General features: G+C 42.1%; 1 protein-coding gene across 15 annotated transcripts in view; it reads right to left on the bottom strand.

Moving 5' to 3' along the window:
• The window catches only part of ARPP21 (cAMP regulated phosphoprotein 21), a 116,103-nt gene that overhangs the window by 59,820 nt on the left and 36,269 nt on the right, over positions 1-20,014 (bottom strand). For 8 of the 15 annotated variants that reach the window (XM_060109399.1, XM_060109401.1, XM_060109402.1 and 5 more), the window contains 4 exons: positions 19,543-19,772; positions 9,524-9,757; positions 2,009-2,190; positions 889-993 (listed from right to left, as the gene is read on the bottom strand). In XM_060109399.1, the coding sequence (XP_059965382.1) occupies positions 889-993; positions 2,009-2,190; positions 9,524-9,757; positions 19,543-19,772 (751 nt within the window). Of the gene's footprint in view, positions 1-888; positions 994-2,008; positions 2,191-9,523; positions 9,758-19,539; positions 19,773-20,014 lie in introns of all 15 variants that reach the window. The other 7 variants (XM_060109398.1, XM_060109400.1, XM_060109406.1 and 4 more) reach the window with 4 other exon arrangements.

Raw genomic sequence — 20,014 nt, 5'->3', positions numbered from 1 at the left:
GAATGGGAGCGGCAGACATAGGACACAGGCTTGTCCTTATGGGAGACGGAGGGAGAACAATTTGGAAAAAATAAACGAAAGAAATTCTCTGTTCAGAACACCAAAAGAACATAACAAGAGAAGACAGATTTTAATCATCTTGAGGATTAGAGATGGCAAACAGTTTGACCCGTATCTCCCTCTTTCAGTGGAAACAAATTATTATTGTGTTCACTGAGGGCTTGGGATCCTCAGGATAGCACTGAGACAAGAAGGATTTGGGGCTCTGTCCTGGAGGGTCATCTGGTCTACCAGCAGTAACCATAGGCTCTGCCTTCTGGAGGATGCAGAAGGACTTGTGTTGCCCATGGCTGCCACAAAAATCGAGCCAGAAGTGGTGTCATCAGTGGGGTTTCATTTGCATGTTAAGGAGTATGTAGTCACTGGCCTGGCCTGATGATCAGGGACAATGCTCACTCTTGTTGTCCAAAAGGACCTAGTACATTGAGGAGAAATGAGAGGCCGTTGGAGGACTGGGATTCTAGGGGAACACCTGTATCAGGAGCACAGGGTGATGCCGGTTACCATCTGGACATTGACTTTGAAGATATTTCCCAACCCTCACACCAAGTTCATGTGTCTCTCTGTTCCTGACATGTAACTCTGAGGACATTCAATTCCCGCTTAGCTCGCAAACTCTTAAAAGGGTACCACTGCAGAGGCACTAAACATGGGACAGATGACAGAAAGGAAAGCATTATTTTGGAGAATGAGGCATTCACACACCACCTCCCCCCTTACAGTCAGCCCAGGGCACCCACCCAGCGTCAGCCTGCCCTGCACAAGAAAGTAGTAAAACCAGTGAATGTGCTCTCCCAGGTGAAAAGTCATCCCCACATGATACAGTACCATGGGGAACTGCGGCGTCGGAGACACGGGCAGGAGATGCTGGGAAGGAAAAGACACAGCTGGGTATTGCACTGACTGGGAGGAAGGCTGCAGCCCCTGGACAGACTGGAGGAAAGAAAAAGCTGGTCAGGTAACAGGGAAGTACTGGGGGTTGAAATCCCACCGGAAGGCAACCGCATCTGAAGCACACCACCGTCCCCCTCATACGTCCTCCTGGTTCACTGCACTTGAGACAGGGGCACCAGCCACCAACAGGAAGCCAAAGCAGGCAGACCAGCACCAGCCAGCCTTGAGGGAGGCTTGCTGCTCAGATATGAAGTCCTGTGTGTGAAACTTCTGAAAATTGTAAAGCACTATAGAACTTAAAGAATCTTTCATTCAATTAAAAAAAAAGAAGTTATTGTGATACTTTTCATGTTGTTGTTGGTGGTCAGATCCCTGGGTCTAAAAATATAGTCCAAGTACTAAAAAGCAAGAAAAAACAAACAAAAAAAATGAGGTTCAGGGGACTTCCCTGGCCATCCAGTGGTTAAGACCCTGTGCTTCCACTGCAGGCCCAGGAGCCAAAAATCCCTGCATGCCGCCCACTGTGGCCAAAAAAAAAAAAAAAGAGGTTCACCCTGGCAACCTACCTGGAACACTTCAGGTTTCTGAACATTTCCATGTGTTGCCCTAGAAAAGGAGGACAGCCCTATGTCTCTCCAAGGGACAAATGAGCAGCCAGGCCACCTGATCTGCATTAGGAATGGGTGAGCAAGGTGACACAATGGCCTGGATGGGCTTGAGTTCAGTCCCCAAGACAGTACAGACTCCTTGACACATAAAAGCAGCATCTAGATCTAAGACAAGACTTGTCATTCATTTCCATGCCTCATTACCATGCCTCACCATGCAAGTCACTGGACGGGGCCCTCATCTCTACCTAAGCTTAAGGATCCAGCTGAAGTCCTGTCAACCTGCAACCAAGGGCTGTAGGCTGCCAGGTTTTATTATGGAGTTGAGTGGATGGGGCTGGCACCCATGGAAAATATCGCCTCCTCCTGATGCACCGCATTGCTGAGGCTGGTGCAGTCTGCATCTCCGAGCACTTCCCCCTCCCTGCCTTCCCACCAGCTCTTACCTGAGTGACCAGTGGGCTTGCCATTTGCGTCTGGGGTGGCTGGGCCTGCTGCTGGGGCCGCGGGGAGGGCTGCTGCTGGGGCTGCTGCTGGGGCTGCGCCACCATTGCGCTTCGCAGGGGCTGCTGGCTGGTGGGGGGGTTGTATATGGCGGGGGTTCCATCGGGATTCACGAAGGGCTGGCCTGCAGTGGAATCGCACCTTGGTCAAGGTGAACTTCTCAAGCTCTCCTTTGGCACAAAGAACCACTCTGACAGATACTCAAAAATGGAACCTAAAGCAATGGGGCAGGGCAAGTCCAGGACACTGGAGCCTTTGCCAGTGTGAAGACTTGACTGTTTATGACCCATCAGGCTGAGCGAGGTAACAGCGTAAGCCCACAGCAATTTAAAGAAGCCGCAAATGAATCCATCACCTTCAAGGCAATTTGCCAAAGCTAAGTGCATCTGTATAGTGGCGCCCAGTGCAGAAGGCCTGTGGAGAAGCAATCTTCACCAAGTCCTGTGTCTTGCTGCCCTGAACCTCACAGCTACCAGAGAGATAACTTACACTGAGATATAAGGGCTGCTTTCCGTTTATACGGCTCTGGCGACATTCAGTTACACATTATTTACCAATATATTTGTTTTGCTTCCACTGGGCTGGTCACCCACTTAGAATCATTATCAGTTCCACAAATATATATACAACCAGGATATACCACATGCATTCACTCGCTTCTCTAAATAGACGCAAGCAGGAGTACACAGGGGAGGGGACAGAGATTCTGAAGGTGATGCATAATAAACCCATCACAGAATCATCTTGTCATGGCAGAGCAAATATACATTATTTTGCCTTCTGAGATAATGGCTTGGTTCACTGTTATTGTTCCTACTATTTGAGGAGTATTTTATGGTTTACAAAACAATATCACTGGAACCTCACTGGGCCTCTGAGGAAGGTAGGTATCATCTCCCTATGTTTCAGAAGAGGAAATGAAGGCCCACCAGGAAGATTACAGGAACAAGGGCAGCAAATGAAAGAGAGAGAAAGGAGGTAAGGGAGAGAAGAAATGGATTTCCAATATGGAAGGCGCAGCGACAGGCACCTTACATCCATGGTCTTCTCTTCCAAGAGCCCCACAGGTGTGCAATCTCATTCCACTTTAGAGACAAGACAATCAAAGTTTGGAGGGCCCAGAAATACACAAAGCAGTCAGTGAGACACCCAGGAAATGGCCCTGGTCCATTCACCTCCCATCATACCACACAACTTAAGTGAATTATCCAAGTTTGCTTAATGAGTACATGGTACAACGAGGTACCATGAAAAACATCCAATTGTAACTGAAAATTATTCATCAACACATGAGAAGTTAGGAGAGGTGGGAGCCATGTTTCAAGGTGGAATCACCCCCAGGATTGGTAAATAAAGAAGAATCAGAATATGGGGGAAAAGATTGGCAAAGTGCTTACAGCGAAAGAGCAGTGGACTTAATTGCAGCTCAGTTAGGAACTGACATGAAAGCTTTAGCATTCCCCAAATTTTCAGTACCCTCCCAAATATTTATATACATATGTATGTGTGTATGTATACAACAAGTAACCTTACATGCTGCATATTCATGAACATACCTGCCAGAACCACAGGAGTTCTAACAACAGTTTCATAACCAATCACAACATGATGTGATGGAAAAGCAAATGTGCCAGAATTTTAGTCAGAGAACAATGACTAAATTTAGAGGTTTTTGTTTTTTTTAAAAATGTTCTTCATATGTTCAAGCACTTGTTTTCCTATCACTGTTACCTAATTTTAGCTATATTTTATTGTTTTAAATTATTGTTCTTTTTTCCAAAATAACTCTTCTGAATTTAAAATCTGCAACCCATTTTTTTTCCCCTGCAAAACCCAGCAATTTGGGAAAGGATGAAAAAACAGGTCAATTTACAAAAATCTAGTAGCCCATTTGGGGTTCTAATCCTTACTTGTCTCCTCCTTTTTTGTATCTTAATAGGGAAGAGGAAAATTTTAGGTACCTAACATTTAAAAAAAATTGTCACAGCAACTTCACACAAAATCATTTCAAAGTCAACCTCACTCTAAGCTCATACACACACACACACACACACACACACACACACACACACACACACACACACACACACACGGATGGAAAACTAAGAAGAAAACGCTCTTTACTATGTCCGTGACTTTTGATTTACCCCAGTGAGAATTAAGGAAGTGTGAAAAACTGACCATATTTAGGGTGAAAATATAACAGAAAAATATTCAGATGCCATTTTCAATAAATTTTAGATCCTCTGTTTAAAATATTATTATTGTGCTGTGGACCAGAAGAAAGAAATATTTCTAAATAACCGCGTGTGGAAAGTACTAAGAAATCACTTGGGTAGAGAGAGATGGCAGGTTCTTCTAGAAAGAGAAGGTAGTATAAAAGGTTGATTCTTATGCTCACCAAGGAATGGTGGAGAGAACTGAGGAAAATGAAAGAAGTCAGATGGATGCCAGGGAAGAGACCAAAAACAATTTTCTAAGAAGGCCGGGATGACTGATTATTGGTTTTCAAGTCGGGCTACGGTGGCTTCTCGGTATTCTACCTTGTTTACCAATCCAGATGCAATTACGACTGAATCCAGGCAATTAGTTTGAATGACAGTGGCTGAAAATCAAAAGAGAAAGACTCACTGGCTCTAGGACTATTCCGCTTAGCAGAGGTTTTCATGTCAGAACTGCAGAAGCGTGTCCAGCAGGCCTTGGAATGGGTGTTAGCAGGTAAAGAGAGTGTAGTGACAGAGGTAAGCCAGTGTGGCGAGCTGAGCCAGGGCAGAGAAAAGGATTGAATGCAGAGTGTCTGTCGCCCTCAAATACCTAACTTTAGGTGAAAAACGTCTCCACTACTCACATCAATGTGTGTAATGTGCAGCAGACATTATGTTACTAATATATAATGATCGAGCCCCTGCATGGTGACTAAAGCTTTGTTTTCCATTCCAGGGATGCAAAACAAAAACGAGAAACTAAGTAGGACTCCTCACAAAGAGCTTACCAATGTGCTGGTAATAAGGAAATGAATCCAAGGGCAGTTCACACGAGAAGCAAAGTAATCATATGCTCTTGGTTTCCAATACCAAAGCACTGCTACCATGTACCCGGCAGAAGGGTATTATTTAAAAAGAAAGGGAGGGGATGATGGGAAAAATATTTTCCTTTCCTAGTCCTTAGAAGGTGAGCAATCAAATGATTAAGGAGCTGATGATTATGGATAAGCAAAGACTGATTCAGGACTTGCAAAGATACGTTTCTAGACAGCACACAAAAACTTCATGGTGCATTTAATCGAAAGGTGGAAGCAGTTTGGATAAATCGATTCTAGAAGTCTTGTGAAAAACAAAAACAGCATAGTGTTATGGAAGCCCATCAGGAGCATTTGAAAGAGACCAGACCTCAAAGGTGGCTCAAAGTCAAGTCCCTGCAGATGGCGTGTTCTTCCATCTCATGCTCCTGGACTCCTGCCAGATGAAAGCAAAGCAAAATGGCAAAACAACACACACGGCACTAATGAGGACTTGAGGGATGCCAACACCTGTTGACATCTCTGGATAGCACTGAGTTGAAAGAAAATAGCCAAAGATGAGCTTTCAGCTAGAAATTTCCAAAAGGAGGCTGAGTCCAAGACGGTTGGAAGAAGATCATTCTCAAGAGTCAAACCCAGGCTTGCCTGGCAAGGATGAAGATGTGGTCCAGGGATAACTTTGAGAAAGAGCCTCTGACTCCCTCATCCAGATGCCTGCAAAGCAAAGAAACAACAGCCAACGCAGGTTCGGAGTTAGAAATGGACCAAATGGGAGCTGAGTCTAAAGCCAGAAGAAATAAAAAGTCCTGGTTGTATCTGGGGAACCACAAGAATGTATGTGGGTGGGTTGGTTTCAGCTGCCAAATATTCAGTTCCTAGTAAGAGCCTGGTCAATTGTGCTGACAAAGGAAGTTTCATTTTTGTTTCATTTAATAGACAAATGACTGGCAGTCACCTTAGTATTTCAAATCATTGCTTGTCTTATTATTGCTTAAGACAGATATTTTATCAATCATCGTTTTACACATGAGGGACATTCTCAAATATATGACATTGGATGAAAAACTGCTCTATTATCCACATTAGCATATATGATGAATAGTAGATATTGTTTCAAAAATATGTAGGGCTTTCCTGGTGGCCCAGTGGTTGAGAGTCCACCTGCTGATGCAGGGGACACAGGTTCGTGCCCTGGTCCGGGAAGATCCCACATGCCGTGGAGCAGCTGGGCCCGTGAACCATGGCTGCTGAGCCTGCGTGTCCGGAGCCTGTGCTCCGCAGCGGGAGAGGCCACAACAGTGAGAGGCCCATGTACCGAAAGAAAAGAACAAAACAAAAAACAAAACAAAACAAAAAAATATATATGTATATATATATGTAATTGTTGAGGACCTTTGTTATCCACTCTAGGGAGGCCAAAAATATAACCAAGTATGGTTCCTCCCCACAAGCTCATGAATGTGCTGGTAACAGGGAAATGGATCCAAGGGCAATTCACATAAGAAGCAAAGTAGTCATATGCTCTGGGTTGCTTATACGAAAGTGTTCCTACCACATATTTGGCAGAGGGTATTTAGGAAAAGGTAAGAGGTGTGGATTCTAGGGGGACACAGCAATGCCAGAGAAAGATGAGTTCCAGCCCAAAGGAGACAAATTTCCAGTTTCAGTAGTAGAGTCAAATAAGTGATCAGATAGCCTGATAGATAGACATGCACATGACTCACCACAGATACACATATACACACATATATATGATACGTGATAGATGTATACGCACATTCATATGTGCTGGCATATATATATATATATATATATATATATATATATATATATATATATGTGGTTTTTTTGGTCATGCCACATGACTTGCAGGATCTTAGATCCCTGACAAGGGATTGAACCTGGAGCCACGGCAGTGAAAGCCTTAAGTCCTAACCACTGGACCACCAGGGAACTCCTGTTCATTTTTAAAAAAAAATAATTAATTAATTAATTTATGGCTGCATTGGGTCTTTGTTGCTGCCTGCAGGCTTTCTCTGGTTGCAGTGAGCGGGGGCTACTCTTCGTTGCAGTGTGTGGGCTTCTTATTGTGGTGGCTTCTCCTACTGCGGAGCACGGGCTCTATGCACGTGGGTTTCTGTACTTGTGGTGCACGGGCTTAGTTGCTCCTCGGCATGTGGGATCTTCCCGGACCAGGGATTGAACCCGTGTCCCCTGCATTGGCAGGCGGATTCTTAACCACTGCGTCACCAGGGAAGTCCCCCCACGCATATTTTTAATTGACAAAAATAAACACATTCTGGGAAAAAAGAAACATCACAATTCACCTTACATCCCACCACTCAATCACAGAATAGAACAGTACATCTTCCTCCTGGTCTAGGGATAGTTTCATGTCTAGCATTTGTCAGATCAGAGATATGTGTAGGGAAACTCTGTTGTTCAACAGTATTACTGGATCCTTTTCTTTAGTTAGGATCCTTTTGCCAAGGATAAATTTTAATAACAGCTCCAAATTACTCATTCCAATTTGTAATTGGGACTTGGCACCAAGAGCACATTCTTTCCTTTTCTATAAACAAGATTATAGATGATAATATACACATACACACGCACATCCACACTATCATTACAAATCATATTCCTGTGCTGTACCCTAAAAAATACTCTTTTGAGCTTTCCCAAAATACTCTGCAATTTTGGTTAAAACATACCACTCAAAACTATGCTTAGTGGCTACTCTTGTCTACAAACCTTCCATCTCAATTAAAAGTGAAAGAATTAAAGCTGACAGGGTCAGATCATACTTTGATCTGTGCCCAGAGTAATGAATATGATGCTGGTTTTCCTTTCATTTCCTTTATAGTGCTTACACTGATCCAGATATCTAATATTCTCCTTAGAAGTATCTAATCTGAAAGCTTTCAAATGGTTTTCAATAAAATGATTATGCCTCCTTTTCCCTCAAACTTATGGCATTTTCAAAATGTCTCAATCAAACACCATTCCTTAAGAATGTGCCATATGTTTTCATGAAAATGTGGCAATTATTCAAGTAACTGTTTTACTGTCATGCTCATGCTTCTCTGAATTTCCTAATTATTAGCAGCACTAGACATGTGAGAAGATTGAGCCAGATCACTTTTATGAGATTCTCATCCAGCGTTGCATTTTTAAGTAATCTAAACCAAACCTCAGATATATTTTGAGAAAATTCTTTTTTTTTTTCAATCTCTTTCAATGGTTTCTAGAGAAGTGACTTGTCAAATCAAGCCTTCTAACCCAGGGTTTACCAGCCCTGGCACGACTAACATATTGGGCTGGATAATCTTCCTGTGTCAGGGGCTGTTCTGTGCATTATAAGATGTTTAGTAGCATCTCTGGTCTCTACCTTCTTAGATGCCAGTAGCAGCCCCTCCTCCCTAGGTCATGATAATCAAAATATCTGCAGATATTGCCAAATGGCCTTGGAGGCGTGGAAAAATTGCCTCTGGTTGAGAAGTTTCCCCCATGAAGCAGGTGTTCATCAGTCTATTTGCCCAAAGCTCTGGGTCCTCTGAAATTAGTGTGGAAGTTAACTGACCACAAGAGAAATTTAAAAAGTAAAAAACGTAAGATGTACAAACTGTTAGGTATAAAACAAACGACAAGGATATACTGTACAACACGGGGAATATAGCCAATATTTTACAATAAGTATAAATGGAGCATAACCTTTAAAAATTGTGAATCACCATATTGTACACCTGTAACTTATATAATATTGTAAAACTATACCTCAATTTAAAAAAAGTAAAAAAATGGCCATTCATCATGAAAGAAACAATAGTCATGAAGCTACCAATTTTCCAAACCCCACCAAAACCAGTCTAATCCTAAAATCCCTAAAATACATAAGAACTTGCCCTCTGTATTCTCTTGCCACTGCTGTTCCTTATTCCCCAGTGGGAGTTGCAGGGAGTTCTAAGGTGGGAAGTCAATTTCTGTAGTGAAGAATCTGCTATGTGCTCCGATCGAGATCTCAAGTTCCTGAAATATCTTGGATGCAAAAATACTTTTGACACAACAACAAGCTAACCATGGATTTGGTCTGAGAAACATCAATTTTCAATTAGTACATCCCAATTCATCACTCTGTGGTTTCTGATCTTAGCTCCTGGGAATACGTGAGAGACACCGTGCTCAAGGAAGAGAGGACAGAGAGAAAAGTGGATATTTCTGGGAAGTATCTGTATTTTGATTTACATACCAATATTGATAGCGATACAGAGATATAGATTCCAGCTCTCTATAGATCTGCTCTTCCTAAATCAAGACCCTACACAACAATCCACGCACCAGGAATTTTCAGAACACTTGCTAGCAAATTTATAAGCTCACACACAAGAATAAACCTCTGACATTAATGTCTCAGCCAAAGCAGAGGTAATGAACGAACCTGTATGTGGGTTAAGAAGGATGCTTCCGGGTGGGATGCCTGTGGCAGCTTCGAGTGGAAGGAGGATGTAGCTGGTGCTGCTATGAGCGACCTGGCCTCCCATCCCATTCTCTGGGTAGGTCACGCAGCCGGGAGAAGTGGCTGCCATGCCCGAGACCACCGGTGTGCTCTGGAGAGGTGGATGGGTACGCGACAGCGATCCTGACGAGCCTGCACTGCTGGAGGACTCAGAACCTACCGGAGAGACACAAATCAACAAATCATTACACATGGAGGAGAGGAGAGAAACCACTACTTAGTGTAAAGAATCCATCACTAAAAAATTTGAGGTGAGCACTGCAGCATGAGATTAACTAATGCCCCTCCCACATTTGATTGAAATATTTGCTGCATATTTTTCAGATGTGTCAGATTCCTAGGAAAAGAGAGATTAAGAATGAGCTCTCTCTTTCTGGCTTCTCACATGCCACTAGGGTGATGAATTGGTAAATGGTTCCATAAAGCTGGGAACTCAGGGCCTGAAAACTCCCATCTCCCTGAGAAACTATTGAAGTGGAAATGTCTCACTGAGCTGGAGTTACGACACTAAAATGACTGGGATGGAGGTTAAAGAGACTGCAGTTTAAGGAGGAGTCTGTGGTCACGCAGATGGTTCTAAAGTACTGGTTCTCCAACATCCGTAAAGCTGCGTTTTGAAGGGTCACGGTCAGAAACGATCTTTTCCCTCAAATGTGAGTAGAAGAACTCGCTTATTCCTATTAGAAATGCTTAAGAGCTGCACTGTACCTCCCATACGCACAGAAGTCTTTTGTTAATACGACCAAGAGGTGAACCAAGGAGGGCTTGGCTGTCATGATATTGACTGAGCATCCTTCACATGACACAGAAGAGTAGAATCATGGGGAGATTTGTGGACTGTAGATTTCTCAAATATGTAAGTAACTGGGTCAGTGTGTAGAAGCTCCCAAGATGGAATCCAGCCCTAATCATCTCCCTTCCCCTCCAGTGTGGACAAGAAAAGCTATAGCCCACGTCCATTAGGCACCAGCCACTCTTCACTACAACCAGAGCCAAGCAGCTCCAGCACCCTCACCCTTTACTGTGGCTGTTCTGGGGTCTGAATATTAACCAGAGCCTCAGAGAGAAAATGCACTGAGCAAAATTTCTGTATCTGTGAATTCAAACTAACAGATGGATTGAGTGACATCATAGGTTGCAAGAATGGAGTATAAGAAACTTTAAAAACTATTAGCTCACATTATTGATTTATGTCATTAAAAATGCATTATTCGGGCTTCCCTGGTGGCGCAGTGGTTGGGAGTCCGCCTGCCGGTGCAGGGGACGCGGGTTCGTGCCCCAGTCTGGGGGGATCCCACGTGCCGCGGAGCGGCTGGGCCCGTGAGCCATGGCCGCTGGGCCTGCGCGTCTGGAGCCTGTGCTCCACGATGGGAGAGGCCACAACAGTGAGAGGCCCGTGTACCACAAAAAAAAAAAAAAAAAAAAAAAGCATTATTCTGTGTCATTAAAGGTTAACACATATAAGGAATAGTTAAGATTGTTTAGAAGATTCTAAAATGTGCCCTTAAATTGAAGACCTTTTTTTTTCCTGAACACAGGTTCTTTTATTAAACCATTTTTTCAAAGTGATGTTTAGTATAATGCCTTATAAATTATCTTTCTGCAAAACATAAAGAGGAAAAATATTCTGTACAGTGGATACTGGGAAGAATGTAAGTAACAAAATAACATGTGATGAAGTTTATCTTTGAAATGATATGGCTTTTAGTTCTACTATCTGTTTTTCTTATGTTCCTTCTAAAATTCTCAGCATTTTTAATAATAAAAAGTGTGGCTGACATATGAATTTCAACTCTACAGCCCTAACTTATTCCAGTACTAATAAGTGATTAAAGGAATAGTAAGTGATTTGTCATCTTTAATGAGAATATGGAGTTCTAAATTATGGTAAACTGAAGACCTTTTTGTTTTATTTTTATTGAAAATTTTTTTATTCTATATTGGAGCATAGTTGATTAACAATGTTGTGTTAGTTTCAGGTGTACAGCAAGTGATTCAGTTACACATATACATGTACCTACTCTTTTTCAAGTTCTTAAATACATGAGAGGAATACAACATGTGATTGCAGAGAAGAGGGGCCATTGGAGAATGTGGTAATTTTTGAGAAGAAGGACAGTGATATTTACTGAGCATTTAGTACGTGTGGGTACCTGATAAACACTGTAATTATAAGGACTATACTGCCTAGATAGATAGGGAAATGGAAGCACAGAAAAGGCAGCTAACTCAAGCCAACTCATACAGGTAGACAGTGACAGAGCTGGGATGTGATCCAGGCAGACGGATCTAGATTTAACCATGACCCAACACCAACTGCCACCAGTGTTCTCGGGTGGGAATCTTCTCTGCTTTTTCCATGATTTTATTATTCAGAATGATAAAGTTTCAGATTAATTCAGGATGCTCCATCTAACTAACGCTGATGGGGTTCTGAATAATGTATGGGCAGAAAAATGAAGGATAAAAGGAAATGTGGAAATACTAAGAGTAGTTTTGAGACCACATGGCTGACACGTCTGATCCTGTAGTCACTGCCCCAGTGCAAACTGTAGCGTGCATTTGTGGACTTGTGCCCATGATTTGATGCTACAGTCCAAGTTTGACACTTAGCAGCATCAACAACAACAGCAAGAACAGTAATAATACAATAACACTTCCTGACCCCTGACGATGAAGCTCATATACAACTGACTCAGCCCACATCCAGGCTGAGGGGTTAGACAGTAAGAAAAAGTCGGGGCTAACAAGGCATCTAGCACCATCCTGGGCACGTGTGCTGGTGGTGGAGATCGATACACAGAGACTAACGTGAGTCAACAAAATCCAAAAGATGACTTCATTTTGGCTTTTGGAAGATGGCCATTCATCACTGTTTGACAATGTTTCCTTCTACTGGCTGAGAAAAAGCAGCAGCTTCAACAGGAATAATGAGGAGACAAGGTAAAGATAATGGAAATGATTTGATCCCACAGGTTAAAAGAAGGGAAGAAGGAAAAGTAAATTTGGCTTAAACTCTCAACACTTGCAAAGATGGAGGCAGTCAGACCTCCCTGGAGGGATGGCTCAGCAATCACCCTGCAGCCCGGCTGGCATATAACCAGCTCTGACCAGCTTCTAAACATCCATCACATAGAATCAGGTAAAGCAGTATTCGACACGTAGCCAGCATTACTGAAATTCTTGATCAAAAATAGCTGCTACCAATGGTGATAGAAGGCACAGGATTAGAAGTGTTCACAGATTTAAAAAAATAATTAATATTTGAGAACTTTACTACTTTGGGTGCTAAGAGTGGTTTGTGCTTCCTTTTTTTAGGGACTTAGTGACAGCAATGGCAAATATTTAAATAGTATGTCTATGTGACAAACACAGTGTTAATCACGCTATACAAACTATCTAATCTACTTTTCATAGCAACCTTATTTTGCAGATGAGAGCTGATCCTCAGAGACATTAAGTAAATTTCCCAAGTGCAGTTAGCGCTTGGAGGAGTCTGAGTTCAAACCCAGGCAATGCAACTTCAGGGACCAACCTTGAAGCCTGCAGGTCATGTTTTTACCCTAAAGTCACTCCAGCAAGAACCAGGTAAGACCAGGGCCCTGACCAGGCCTATGCCAAGTTCTAGGAGATACTGCACAGAAATTCAATGCTACTCACAATGGGATGCTCAGAAATTGAAGCTGGACCCTGAGGGGCAGCTGGTGGGAGGTGTAGACCGAAGACACCAGGGTGGCTGGGTGAAAGCCTCAGGTGAACCCTCAAGAGGGACATAGGAAAAGGGAAAAATGGGAAGAGATTGGAAAAGAGATCATAAGTCAAAGCAAAATGGAAATCCAGGAAAGGGATGGGGCAGAAAGGAAAGGGCAGGGGAAGATTCCCTTGGAGGACGGAATAAGCATTCACTTGCCAGGGAGGGAGCACCCTGAGTTTTGGTTCCAGTTCTTCCAGAACTAGTTGTATTTCCTTCAGGAAGTGACATCTTCTTTAGACCTCAATGTCTTCTTTTGTAAAATATAAGCCACCAGACTAAATGATGAGTAGAGGTGAGGATGATGCCCTTGAAGTTCCCCTCAGCTTAACTATACTTTAAATAGGTTTCTTTCTGATTACAGGGCCTTTACCTCCCTTTTCTTAGCGCATCTCTGCTCCTCATTAGATGCAGAGAAAGCTTTCGACAAAATTCAACACCCATTTATGATAAAAACCCTGCAGAAAGGAGGCATAGAGGGAACTTTCCTCAACATAATAAAGGACATATATGACAAACCCACAGCCAACATCGTCCTCAATGGTGAAAAACTGAAACCATTTCCACTAAGATCAGGAACAAGACAAGGTTGCTCACTCTCACCACTCTTATTCAACATAGTTTTGGAAGTTTTAGCCACAGCAATCAGAGAAGAAAAAGAAATAAAAGGAATCCAAATCGGAAAAGAAGAAGTAAAGCTGTCTCTGTTTGCAGATGACATGATACTATACGTAGAGAATCCTAAAGATGCTACCAGAAAACTATTAGAGCTAATCAATGAATTTGGTAAAGTAGCGGGATACAAAATTAACGAACAGAAATCTCTGGCATTCTTATACACTAATGATGAAAAATCTGAAAGTGAAATTAAGAAAACACTCCCATTTACCATTGCAACAAAAAGAATAAAATATCTAGGAATAAACCCACCTAAGGAGACAGAAGACCTGTATGCAGAAAATTATAAGACACTGATGAAAGAAATTAAAGATGATACAAATAGATGGAGAGATATACCATGTTCTTGGATTGGAAGAATTAACATTGTGAAAATGACTCTACTACCCCAAGCAATCCACAGATTCAATGCAATCCCTATCAAACTACCACTGGCATTTTTCACAGGACTAGAACAACAAATTTCACAATTTGTATGGAAACACAAAAGACCCCGAATAGCCAAAACAATCTTGAGAATGAAAAATGGAGCTGGAGGAATCAGGCTCCCTGACTTCAGACTATCCTACAAAGCTACAGTAATCAAGACAGTATGGTACTGGCACAAAACCAGAAATATAGATCAATGGAACAGGATAGAAAGACCAGAGGTAAACCCACGCACATATGGTCACCTTATCTTTTTTTTTTTTTTTTTGTGGTATGTGGGCCTCTCACTGCTGTGGCCTCTCCTGTTGTGAAGCACAGACTCCGGATGCGCAGGCTCAGCGGCCATGGCTCACGGGCCCAGCCGCTCCACGGCATGTGGGATCTTCCCGGACCGGGGCATGAACCCGTGTCCCCTGCATTGGCAGGCCGACTCTCAACCACTGTGCCACCAGGGAAGCCCGGTCACCTTATCTTTGATAAAGGAGGCAAGGATATACAATAGAGAAAAGACAGCCTCTTCAATAAGTGGTGCTGGGAAAACTGGACAGGTAAATGTAAAAGTATGAAATTAGAATACTCCCTAACTCCATACACAAAAATAAACTCAAAATGGATTAAAGACCTAAATGTAAGGCCAGATACTATCAAACTCTTAGAGGAAAACATAGGCAGAACGCTCTATGACATAAATCACAGCAAGATACTTTTTGACCCACCTCCTAGAGAAATGGAAATAAAAACAAAAATAAGCAAATGGGACCTAATGAAACTTGAAAGCTTTTGCACAGCAAAGGAAACCATAAACAAGACCAAAAGACAACCCTCAGAGTGGGAGAAAATATTTGCAAATGAAGCAACTGACAAAGGATTAATCTCCAAAATTTACAAGCAGCTCATGCAGCTCAATAACAAAAAAACAAACAAGCCAATCCAAAAGTGGGCAGAAGACCTAAATAGACGTTTATCCAAAGAAGATATACAGATTGCCAACAAACACATGAAAGAATGCTCAACATCATTAATCATTAGAGAAATGCAAATCCAAACTACAATGAGATATCATCTCACACCAGTCAGAATGGCCATCAACAAAAAATCTATAAACAATAAATGCTGGAGAGGTTGTGGAGAAAAGGGAACACTCTTGCACTGTTGATGGGAATGTAAATTGATACAGCCACTATGGAGAACAGTATGGAGGTTCCTTAAAAAACTACAAATAGAACTACCATATGACCCAGCAATCCCACTACTGGGCATATACCCTGAGAAAACCATAATTCAAAAAGAGTCATGTACTAAAATGTTTATAGCAGCCCTATTTACAATAGCCCAGAGATGGAAACAAGCTAAGTGTCCATCATCGGATGAATGGATAAAGAAGATGTGGCACATATATACAATGGAATATTACTCAGCCATAAAAAGAAACGAAATTGAGTTATTTGTAGTGAGGTGGATGGACCTAGAGTCTGTCATATAGCGTGAAGGAAGTCAGAAAGAGGACAAATACCGTATGCTAACACATATGTATGGAATCTAAGAAAAAAAATGTCATGAAGAAGCTAGGGGTAAGATGGGAATAAAGACACACACCCACTAGAAAATGGACTTGAAGATATGGGGAGGGGGAAGGGTAAGCTATGACAAAGTGAGAGAGTGGCATGGACATATATACACTACCAAACGTAAAATAGACAGATAGTGGGAAGCAGCAGCATAGCACAGGAAGATCAGCTGGGTGCTTTGTAGATGCAAATCTTCTGCCAGCCTTTTATCAGTTTTACAACTGGGGAAGGTCTTTATTAAGGACTTGGGAGCTGTCCCTTTGAAGTGAAGTCCTCATGAAAAACAGTGCCTTTCTCTGCAAGTGTCAGCACCAATCAGCAAACACAGGCGGTCTAATGAAATTGACCAATCACCTACTTAAGGCCCTCTAGCTCACTTACAGACTCTCCTGCCTTTGTTTCAGCGGGGTTGAGTTTAGTTTCTCTCCCCTACTGCAACAGTCTTGACCTCTATTGAATTAGTTCTGGGTAAAGTCTTCCCTGCCTCTTTAACTCATCAGATACAATTTTTCTTTTACAGGGACCCTGAACCATGAGTATTTTTTTCTTCTGAGTTTGAGAAAATGTTTCCAGATCCAAGTGTCAGAGTTCAGTAGAATAACCAAAAGCTTCTGAAATTACGAGGGAAAAAGAATATCCAGGATGCATTAGTGTAGTGACGAAAATAAACACAGAGAAGAGGAAGTGATGGAAAGATGAGGCATCTTGCACGGGCTCCAGAAATACCCCAGGGCACAGACCTGGAAGGTAACAACAACAAGGATACTCTTGCCTCCAGAAAACAAGATGCCAGGCCATGTAAAATGGTGAAAACAAAACGGAAGGCTATCTTACTTCTCCAGAGCAGTTGTTTCTCAAGCTTGGTTTGTAGAGAAGCCATCTGTGCTTGAACAAATTCTTCTTGTGAGTCTGATGCAGCTAAAGTCGAGAAGCCCTGCTCTGGACATCAAGATGGAAGGATGCCAGTAAAACAACATGGTGTGGCCAGTGTGGAAAGAAACAGGTATCACACACTTATTTCTCAACCCCACGTTCATGGCAGCACTATTTACAATAGCCAAGACATGGAAGCAACCTAAATGTCCATCGACAGATGAACAGATAAAGACGATGTGGTACACATATACGATGGTATAAGACTCAGCCATAAAAAGATTGAAATAATGCCATCTGCAGCAACATGGATGGACCTAGAGATTATCATACTAAGTGAAGTAAGTCAGAAAGAGAAAGACAAATACCATATGATATCACTTATATGTGGAATCTATAAAAACAATACAAGTGAACTTATTTACAAAACAGAAACAGACTCACAGACTTTGAAAACAAACTTATGGTTCCCAAAGAGGGAAGGGTGGGGAGGGATAAATCAGGAGGTTGGGATTAACAGATACACACTAATATATATAAAATCGATAATCAACAAGGACCTACTGTATAGCACAGGGGACTCTACTCAACACTCTGTAATAACCTATATGGGAAAAGAATCTGAAAAAGAATTCAGTTATATGTATAACTGAACCACTTTGCTGTACACCTGAAACTAACACAACATTGTAAATCAACTATATCCCAATATAAAATAAAAATTAGATTTAAAAACCCAACCAAACAAAAAACCCAACATGGTGTGGCCAGTGTGGAAAGAAATAGATATCACACACACTTATCTCACAACCCCATCGCCACTACCAAGAAACAGCTGGGGTTGCGGTGCAATCGCCATTCAAGTCCTCTTCCCAATGAGGATGTGATGAAATCAGCTGTCTCCACATGCCTGCACTGGACCCCTGATAGGTGACCACTGCAGTGCTCAGTGCAGGGGATACAATAAGGGAAATACAGCCCAGATCTCAAGAGGATGTGCTTGTGCATTCTGACTTCGGTTAATATGCTTTTCCCCAAATGTAGCAAAACATGTTTCCCACCTGGAAAGAGTCTCATTATTAACTATTTGAAGCTAGAATTAGAGGAGGAGAAGAATAACTTAAACGTCACAACTCCAGACTTAGTTTCTAAAAGGTCAAAAAAAGTTTGCCATTCCACTGTGAACAATAAAGTAAAAAATCAGAAACTTGTGTGGTTCTGAAGCTCCATGACAGCAAAATTGACAGCTTGGCTTCATAAAACCATCTTGGGAGATTGTAAGTTTGTTTTGACATCCTATCTTGATCCCCTTTCATTTTTTTCCTTGCCATTCCTGTACCTTGACAGGCTTTCAAATGGAGACACTTAGATGAAAAGAAAAAAAAAAAATGTCTGAAGCACTTACAATTTCTAATCATTCTTCAAAGAACATGGCATTTTCGCATTCTTGAAGTGTTTTAAATGTTTCCAAAGAGCTTTGCTTTGGAGATGATTGGTGGTTGGTGTGTGGAGAAGGTCGATTAATTTAAAAATCTTAAGAGCTCTTTGGGTGTGCTGGAATTTTTAAGTGCACCATTTAAGGTACTTGGTTTCTGCGTTTGAAGGAGATTTAAAACCCTTTAACCTTTCTTAGTTTACAGGAACTCAAGTGTACCACAGTGGATTTTCTTGACTTCAGTTGCTGCAATAGTGGGATATAAGAGCAATTAATTAGAGGAAGAAATCAAGAATTCTCCAATTGGTGAATAAAAATGACAGAAGGCAGTGCGAGCCCACCTGAGTCTTTCCAAGAAGCAGGATGTATACATAAAGTAGTGGCTGAGACTAGATGCTATTAATTTTCTGCCTATGTAGGAAAACACAAGATAATTTCTTAGGAAGCACTTGTCAACAACATAATTATATTAAACCATTAGCATAATGAGCTGAGATTTCACAAAGAGGCTCCCCAGCATTAGTGAGAAGCTTGGTTGGGAAAGTATTCACAGTGGAGGACTGCCCGTGTTTAACCTCTGCTTGGCGTTGTCCATTCAGCATTCATTGCCCCTCGGGGCCCTGGACTCCCACTCACTGCACATGCAGGCTATGAATGCACCAGTATGAATGCAAACTCCAACTACCTATGTCAAAAGATCACTATTCACTTACAAGACGAAAACGGGAAAAAAGAAGATGCATGCACCTAGCTACTTGGAAACTTGAAAATTTCCAAGGCTCTCTTTCCTTATCCTATTCCATATCTTTAAGGAATAAATCATAATATTGAATTTTTAAAAATAGCTAACCTTGGTTAAATAGCTGCCTTGTGCAGGTGCCTTGGTAACTGATTTTATATAAATGGTCAAATTTAAACTTACAATAGTCTACTGAGGGGAGTTACAGTAACATTCTATTATCACCCACATTTTATAGATAAGGAAATTGAAGATTAGAGAGGTTAATAATTGGACCCAGGCACACAGCTCGCAAGAGGCAGTATTGTTATTTAAATTGCACCTTCTGACTTTTTTGCTATCTCAGTGATTAATATCATTCACATCATTATCTTTAGTTCAGGGAAGTCAGTGAGAGCACTGACCGCACAGCTTGGGTGGAATCAGAGGAAACTACCACGGGACATAAACCCATTCAGTACTAACTACCTGCTTTGGACAGCTTCCCGGTACTCCTGCTACTGGATGTGCTGTCACCCCTGGTCAGCACCGTGATGCCCCCAAAACTCGCCGTCTTGGTCATGGCAGGTTTGAGATTGCGGTTGGAGCTGTCAGAATCTGTGCTGCTCCAGGCTCTTTGGTGGTCGGACCACTTGAGTTCATTCTCCGAGCTGCTCTGCCGACTTCCAGATGTTCTCCCCGAGCTGTCTCTGTTGCCCCTGGAGCGTGGCCACCAGAAAGATGCACGGCACAGCATTAGATTCCGAAAGCAGAACGGACACAGAGCGGGACCTTTCTTGTAAGAACCGTCTACACAAGACCCTTCTGGTCAACCCTTTCCATGACACCTGTCGCCTCACAAACAGTGCACAGACACCTTGTTGATGTACACAGAGACAGGTAACACGTCACACAAACACTCATGCTACAAACGAAAAACCAAACCTAGAAATGTCACATG

The sequence above is a fragment of the Mesoplodon densirostris genome, chromosome 10 (assembly GCF_025265405.1).
Source record: "Mesoplodon densirostris isolate mMesDen1 chromosome 10, mMesDen1 primary haplotype, whole genome shotgun sequence".
In the NCBI taxonomy this organism is placed as follows: Eukaryota; Metazoa; Chordata; class Mammalia; order Artiodactyla; family Ziphiidae; genus Mesoplodon; species Mesoplodon densirostris.
The sequence above is the reverse complement of the archived record's forward strand: the minus strand, read 5'-3'. Positions and strand labels throughout refer to the sequence as shown.